The sequence below is a fragment of the Trypanosoma cruzi genome, genomic scaffold, assembly GCF_000209065.1.
Source record: "Trypanosoma cruzi strain CL Brener 1047053516695 genomic scaffold, whole genome shotgun sequence".
NCBI classification, from domain to species: Eukaryota; Euglenozoa; class Kinetoplastea; order Trypanosomatida; family Trypanosomatidae; genus Trypanosoma; species Trypanosoma cruzi.
In genome coordinates this window covers 63,334-71,214 of record NW_001849483.1, presented here as the reverse complement: position 1 = coordinate 71,214, position 7,881 = coordinate 63,334, and the positions used below count along the sequence as shown (strand labels likewise).

At 62.4% G+C, this 7,881-nt stretch overlaps 1 protein-coding gene across 1 annotated transcript, besides 8 other annotated features; it reads right to left on the bottom strand.

Moving 5' to 3' along the window:
* Window positions 1-3,505: part of a sequence feature (areas not merged during assembly with more than two copies in the genome that could not be assigned to a particular haplotype) that runs on past the window's edge.
* On the bottom strand, window positions 1,481-4,276 carry Tc00.1047053508147.20 (dispersed gene family protein 1 (DGF-1), putative; the record flags this gene model as incomplete). The annotated part of the gene is made up of 1 exon (XM_809439.1): window positions 1,481-4,276. One exon carries the CDS (start codon window positions 4,274-4,276, stop codon window positions 1,481-1,483), a length of 2,796 nt encoding a protein of 931 aa, XP_814532.1.
* Window positions 3,506-4,888: a sequence feature (haploid, Esmeraldo-like haplotype).
* Window positions 4,889-5,180: a sequence feature (areas not merged during assembly with more than two copies in the genome that could not be assigned to a particular haplotype).
* Window positions 5,181-5,316: a sequence feature (heterozygous, non-Esmeraldo-like haplotype).
* Window positions 5,317-6,374: a sequence feature (areas merged during assembly that could not be assigned to a particular haplotype. This can correspond to areas where the two haplotypes were merged or to regions with more than two copies in the genome that were merged during assembly.).
* Window positions 6,375-6,610: a sequence feature (heterozygous, Esmeraldo-like haplotype).
* Window positions 6,611-6,928: a sequence feature (areas merged during assembly that could not be assigned to a particular haplotype. This can correspond to areas where the two haplotypes were merged or to regions with more than two copies in the genome that were merged during assembly.).
* Window positions 6,929-7,881: a sequence feature (heterozygous, non-Esmeraldo-like haplotype).

The following is a 7,881-nucleotide window of genomic DNA, read 5'->3' as shown; positions in this document are numbered from 1 at the left end:
TGGGCGTCAACCATGTGCGTCACGACACTAGTGCGGCAGCTGCGCTGCTTGCCGCACACCGGGCAGTCTGCCGGGCGTCGGATCGTGGCGGGGTGAGGTCCAGCGGGAGGAGGAGGCGTTTCCGTGCAAAGTCCTTGGCGTGCCTGCTGTGCGGCATCCGCGCCGCAGCAACGGCATGTGCGTGGGGTGGCGGGCTGCAGTGGTCGTGGCAGCCATATCCGTATTTGTGGGAAACCCCGGTGCGAAAGCAGGCCAGTGCGGCCTCTTCCCCACGAGTGAGGGTGGCGTCCGTGCGCGTCCGTTCCCAGTCGCCTGCGACAGTGGAGCGGCAAGCTTCTGGCTTAAGCTGTCGGACACAAAAAATACGTTCGGCCAATGCGACGATGCCGGTGCTCCATGTGTCTGTGAGCTGTGCGAGGTCGGACGCCTCCTTGGCTTATGCATCACATGCTTCGTTCTTGGGCACGCCGCAGTGGCCAAGGACAAACTGCATCCGTGTGCGCTACTCAGTGCTGCGGGCAAGACAGAAGGGTACGTCCACAATGCGAGTTACCAGGTGATCCAGAACCGTCGACGTGTGCTCGCGTGCTTCCACGGTTCAATGAGAAGGTGCATAGACGCACGCTGCCGTGGAGAAAGTCTCGGTAAATATCGTACCCTCCACGCTAACACCACACCCCTCTGTGTCTGCTGTGGTGCATGAATTTCGCACGATCGGAGGGGAATTTAAAAAAAAGAAGCAATTCGTCGTGTGGGCATCCCCGTACCAGCGTGGCCAATCCGCGACGATATCCCTTGCCTGTGGAATGCGGTGCGCTCGAGGATAAGTGTGGAACGTGACTGGGATGACTTTGTCCGTCAGTTCTACCGCTAAAGAGACAACGATCACCCTGCGCACTCGGCACACAAGAACATGCCGGAATTACGACAACGCGTCGCGCCTCAATACATAATCCCTTTCGAAGACGTTCCTGAAAACCCGGAGCCCTGCTGCTACCCTGTCGCCGCTTTGTTTCTGAGAAGTGTAATGCCTCCTGCATGGAAACCCACGGTAAGTCGAGCTGCAATTCATTACTTCCACTAGGCGGTTCGCTGGATCCTTCCTCCATTGCACAAAACGAGCGTTGACTTCCTCGCACGCAACTCCATGAAATTACAGTCCGATACAGCACAAAACCAGGAGTATCAAGAGCGACAACTCAATCCCTTCTACACGGTCAGCGTGGAAAGGGAAAAACTCCTGAAAGCACCCGCTCAAAATGAAAACAAATCGATAGAAACAACGATCAACAACACTGTAGGAGCCCTTAACGACGACTGTCTGTGGTGTGCAGCACAGCCATGGCCCCTCAAGCACCGCATATTTACTAATTCCACTTGGCATACGTCACATGGTGGCGTAATCGACCATAGGGCTCGCACTGGATGCACGATCGAACAGGCTCTGTGCGTCGGAGCGAATGTCACCAGCCATGGGCTGCTACGGTGGTGCGGGTGGTCGGTACGACGACGCAACGGTGGTACCTGAGGCGTACAACGATGACGTCATGTCGTGGGGCTTCCGCGTCCCCTCGTCGCTCTCCTCGTCATCGCGCAGCAGTGCCTCCAGCCCACCACGACGCGGCTCACGCAGCTCCTGCCAGCGGCGGTCCTCCGCGTACCACACAACGAAGCTGTACACAGCGACCGCAAGCAACACAGCGGTAAGCAGCAGCACGATCGCCGCGTACGCCCTCGCACCGCCGTCGCTCGGCGCAAGATGGTTCGCCGCGCTGACTAGGCACAGCGCCGCAAGCAGCACAAAGCCTGCAGCGTGCATCGCCGTCAGGAAGGCCGAGCGCATCATGTTCGTGAAGGCAACCACGCCCGCGCCCGCAAGCAGCACAGCCGCCACGCAGAAGTACTGGACGTGGCAGCCTCCCACGGGCGGGTGCACAGCAGCAATCAGGCCCACCACACACAGCACCGACAGCTGGAACACGCACCAGTACACGTGGCTGCCCCTCATGTTCGTCAGCATGCCGCCGTACATCCGCTGCTGCGCCGCGGGGTGCCAATACCCGACGGGGCAAAGCAGGCGCTCGTGCAGCGGCTTCCTCGAAAACTGCCAGTACTTCGTGAAGCTCGCGCCCACGTGGCGGGCAATCAAGTAGCAAACGCTAGCAGGGAACGCCACACCGTACAACACGCCAACGACACCGATCACGCGGTGCTGCACGTGAGCGCCGGGCATCGCCAGTGCAAACACCGAGCCGAAGAAGATGCCGAGGTGCATCGCGTGCGCCACGACGTACGTCAGGCTCGGGAAGCGCATCGCCGCCCACGCACTCGCCGCGTCCACGCCGCGCCACCGCTGGAAGGCGGCCGTCACACCGCAGTGCACGCACCCGAACACGGCGGCGAGCAGCGCGTTGCCCACCACCATCCACAGCGGATCAAGGGCAGCGAACACCGAAAGGAAGTACGGCAGCGCAACGGTGCTAGCACGCTCCTGCGCCGAGGCACATGGCATCCTCGCGAACACGCCGAGCGTCTGCATCTCCAGGATGGAGCCCAGCCCGCCGGTCACCACCACGGCAACAGCCGCCGCACCCGCAACAACGCCGGTGATCGCCGAGAGGGTGCTGGCAGCGGCGGGCAGCGTGTTCGACCTGATCGTGAAGGACCCAAGCAGCACGCCGTTGCAGCCGCCAGACACCGCCACAGCGTCGCAGCGAATGACTATCGTCTCGTCGGCAGCAATGAAGTAACCGCGGTGCACAGGCACAGCCAGCTCCAGGACGGTGGACGGATTCGTCGCGTTGCGCACCCACGTCGTGTTGCTCAGCATCGCTCCCCACGGACCGCCAAACCCGCGAGGCTGCGCCATCGACACCGGCACAAAGCTCAGGTGCGTGCAGAGCTGCGGGTCGCTTGCCCACCGAAACGGCGGCGGTAGCGCCACCATCAGCAGCGTCGGGACGGCGCTCCCACCGCCGCGGATGTCGTTCTGCGTCAGGCTTCCACCAGCCGCCGTCGTCGTCACGGTGAGTGTCGGGCACGCCACGTCGCCCCACCACAGCGTGCTGCTCACCGACGCCGTCGGGGTCCGCGTGGGCAACAGCGCCACCGTCTCCGTCACCTGCAGGGTCTCCGTCGGTCCGTACTGCGTCGGCCCGTATCCTGTCGGAGTCGGCGTCGGCGTCGGAATTGGCGACCACGTTGGCGTCAGACTGCGCGTCTCCGTCAGTGTCGCCGTGTGGCTCAGCGGCGGCATGCCAGGCGTGCGGTTGCACCCGTCCACGTGCGGCAGGTACACCGGCAGGCAGTCGCGCCCGTACCCGCCCTCAGCACAGCGGCAGCCGCACGACACCGACATCGCCCTCCTCGCAGGTGCAAAGCAGTGCACGTCGGCGTCGCACACGCCACACGCCACAGAGCGGAATTCCCCGATGATGCCGGCGGACCTGTAGTCCATCGGCTGCAGTGACTGCCCGTTGAGCGTCAGGCACCCCACGAAGAACTTTCGGCCGGCGCCCCCAAGCGCTACGGTGCCGTCCATCACGACGGGCCCACTACCGGCGTTCCCGTGGAGCGTCAGCGTGCTCTGCACCAGTTCCGCACTGCGCGGGTACGACGGCACCGACAGAAGCATGCCGCTGACGCTGTTGCCGCGCACCGACAGCCACGACCCGGACACAAACGACGCCGTCTCCCGCAGCACCAGCAGCGCACCATCGGTCAGCACACCGGCGTTGTCGTTCACTACGACGGCAGATGCGTTGGCCTCCACTCCGCTGTCGAACACCAACCCATGCGCGGCGTACACCTGGCTCCCCGACACGCGCAGCACAGCGCCCCCTGACGCAACCACGCGCGCACTCGCGTACAACGCATATTCGCCACCGAACACAGCCGCGTCCAGCGCGACACCGCCACCGACAAGCTCCAGCACGGCGCCGTCCACCACCACCGTCCGCCCACCAGTCATCACGGTCACGAGGGCCACGCCAGACACAACCAGCACGGACCGCACAAGCCGCAGGCCCGACAGCACCAGCACCGGTGCGTACGGCGAGGACCGCGAGCCGGGAAGATACACAAGCGGCGTCGACCTCGCGGCAACCAGCAGGGAGTCGGCCAGCGTCGCAGTGCAGCGCCGCCGCGCCGCGCGGAGATGCGAGGAAGAGCCCCAGCCCCCGGAGATGGCGCTGCAGTGGGCGGCGCAATACACAACCACGTTACGCAACCGCCCCGGGCTAGCGCAACACCTCGACAACCCGCGGCCGCCAAGCATCAAGAAAAAAAAAACAAATCGATAAACCGGGCCGTCGACAAATCAGGAAAAGGGAAGAGGATGCACCTGCCACGAGCATCAACGTTATACCGCGTTTGCGAGGGCTTTTGTGCCTTCCCGCCGCGCAGAGGCGCTGTTGGGGGCAGTGCCTCCCCGACTCGAGGGGCAACTGCGCCAACTTCTTGGTGAAGCACAGATTCCCCACTTCCCAAGCGTCCACTCCATGTTTTTTCCCATGCGCCTGCGGAGCCGGGCGGCGGCGTAGGTGCGGAACAGTCTCCTCGCACAGTTCACGTTGGCCGGTTTTCGCGACGTCCGGTCGATGCCCGTGGCATGCCGTGCGGTGGCGAGCCAGTCCGTCACTGCTGTGGCGCTGAAAGCCGCATGTTGGACGGGGAAATTCGGCCGGTGCTGATTCCATCGGGCTGTCCTCGCCGGGCAGCGTGCGCCTTCTCGGCGGCCTGACCCTCTGGCGTCCTGGAATCGGCGACAGCGGGACGCTGATGCATGGATGTGCGCGTAACATTTTAGGCGCGCAGTGCGCTGTTCCTCAGTGGCATTCTCCTTCTGCGTGGAGGAGAAAGCCGCCCGAGGCAAAGTCACTGTGTGGGATTGGCCTTCTTTTCCTTGTGGTTCAAGCCGTGCGGCGCGTGCATTCTAGCTCCATTTTGGCGTCGCGACATTCTCATTCTCACCATCGGACAGATTGTGCCGGGCGTGGCTGGCCCGAGGCTCCGGCACTGCTCGCCCGCCCGTCACATTGAGGGCGTTCATGAAGTGCTGTGGCTCCTGGTGCCGGATGTGGCTCTGTTTCGGAGCGTTCGTGTGCGCGTGAATGGGATGGTAGTCCCGCCCTCGTTTGGGCCTTGAATCCACAGGGCGTGCACCGGGACGGGATGGATGCAGCCAGATCGTCATATCCCCGAGGACGCCTCCTTCGTGACCCGGAGCGGTCCTGCTTGTGGAAATGCCGGAGTTGAAGTACGATTCCGGCTTTTTGGTCGGACGACGCCGAGCAGAGACTGCATGGGAATGGCTGCGGCCTGGGCTGCGTAGTCTGTGGCGGAGGTGCGGTCGGCGTGTCGTCTCTCGCTCCCGTCCCCGCTCAAGTGGTGGGTGGTGGTTCCGGCGGTATTCCTCGCCGTCCCAGGTTGCCAGCGGAAGTTGAATTTCCACAGCATCTGGGAGCGCGTAACGCCATGGGCGTTAACCGTGTGCATGACGACAATAGTGCGGCAACTGCAGTGCTTGCCGCACACCGGGCATTCTGCCGGGGCGTTGCACCGTGGCAGGGTGGAGTCCAGCGGGAGAAAAGGTTTCGTGCGAGTTTTTTGCGCTTCTGTTGTGGGGCATCCAGGCCACAGCAACGGCATGTGCCTGGGATGGCGGGTTGCAGTGGTGGTGGCAGCCATACGTACCTGTGCGGAACCCCGGTGCGGAAGCGATCCAGTGCAGCCTCTTCCTCACGAGTGAGGGTGGAGTCCGTGCGCGTGGGATTCCGGCCGCACGTTGCAGTGGAGCGGCGAGTTTCGGCCTTCAGCCGTCGGGCACAAATGATGCGTCTGGCCAGTGCAACCATGCCGGTGGTCCATGTGTCTGTGAACTGTGCGGGTTCGGATGCCCTCGTGGCCACCGCATCACAAGCTTCGTTCCTGGACACGCCGCAGTGGCCAAGGACAGAATGCATCCATATACGCGCTCCTCGGCACCGCAGTCGAAGCAGGAGTGTCCAGAGTCGACGAAGTATCGGGTCAGATACCGTGAGGGGGACCGTTTGCGGGCGGTGAGAGGGAAGAGTAGGCCAGTGGAAATTGGCACTCCACACGGCGCAGTGCTTGTCTGAGGAATGCTGCTCAATGGCTTTTTGGACCAATACGTAAGGCGATGCACTCGGCTCTGTGGCTGCATGATATCGGTCCCGCGCCGGCCCCGGCAACGTTGATCGGCGTTCCATTAAGGCACAGTATCGCCGCCGCTCCACATTCGACTCCGAGTTCCACGGTGCCGTCTGTCCATTCATCGTGACGTTTTCTTTCTGGGTGTGGCGACAGGCCTTTGCGTCGGAAGCGGCGGGCGATCCAGCGGCTGCAAGGTTGGAGTCTAACTTCGTCGGGGTCATCTGCAGCGGCACCATCGGGAGAAACGTGGAAGCGGACGCGAGCTGCGGGCTGCAGAGAGGCCACTGTGAGGGGTGGGCAGCGAGCCTCCATCCAAGGCGCAGGGCACTGGGCCATGATGGAGTCGTGTGGTTCTCTGGCGGGGTGCTGCGGGTCGCAGGCGATGGAGGCGCTAGACCGCAAAGCACTGCCACGCGTCTCACATCGGAGCACATAGCGGAAGCTGCGCACCAACACCGTGTCGGGGAGGGGCTGCAGCTTTGCTTCCAACACGGCATCCTCCATTCTGCTGCCTTTCGGGATTCCTGCAATCACTTTGCCCGCCTGGTAATGTGCGGAATCTGGCGTGGAGCGGGACGTCGGGGAGGTGTCCCAACACCATAATTCGGTGCCGTACAACGCCTTCGCCTGCACCAGTGCGAGCTGGAACGCTCTCAGGGTGTCTCACTTAGTTCCCCGCACAATGAACAAAATCGCTGCCAGATGGAGCAGGCGCTGGTTCGATTCCTCATGGAGTTTGGCCACGCGTGCGCCCATTCCACAAAAATTCCGGAAATTGACGCCTAGAAGGGTCGGCACGCGTTCCACAGTGGCCGAAGCGCCCTCGTAAGCAAGGTGTAGTGAAGCCGTGTTGCTGATAAAAAGGACGGTGTACTTCGTCTTGCTGGCGTTAGCCTCCGTGAAGTACTCTCCGGTCCTCTCTGCCACGGCGCTCAGGCCATCTTGTGGGGTCAAGTTAATCATGTCTCTGTCGCTGTGCTGTGTGATAAGGGTGCGGTCACCAGCAAGGAATCCGTGGCAGATTGGGTAGCACGTGCTAAAGGCGGGCACTAAGGGAACTCATGACGATGATGAACATGACGGGACCCAACACCACTCATTGCGGTGCTCCTCGCGCGGAGGTCTTGGGGGAGGATGTAAGTTTGTCGATGCAAACCACATCGATTGTGCTATTGAGGAACGCTGCTGACCAGCGTACCATTTTATTGGGGATCGACAGTCGCCGCATTTCCAATTCGATATCTCCATGGTCCACCTTGTCAAAGACCTTGGCGCGTTCCACAAAGACAGTCGCAGTGCGGTGTTGCGGTGCAGGCAGCCCTGAGGTGCAGCAATTGGTCGAGGGTGGAATTGTCGGGCCAACAACCAGATCGCTGCGGAATCAACTGGGACTCGATGACGCCTCGGATGCGCGTGGCAGGAATACTTTACATGAGCCTGCTAAGGCGGCTGGCCAGCGGGACAGGTCGGTGGGAGTCGCGGTCGGATGCCGCTTTCTCCGGATTGAGGAGTATGATGACTCCACGTCGCCAATTCCGCGCGACGGTTCCTGCATGTAGGCGTCTATTGGACAGCCGGGGATGGCACGCTTCACCACACGGCCTAGATGGCGCAGTGCCTCTCCATGCATTCCGCCAGCGCCAGGCGCCGGTCCCAAGGGCAACAGTCGTGGGATGCGTTTGAGCTCTGCCATAGTTATTGGAGTGA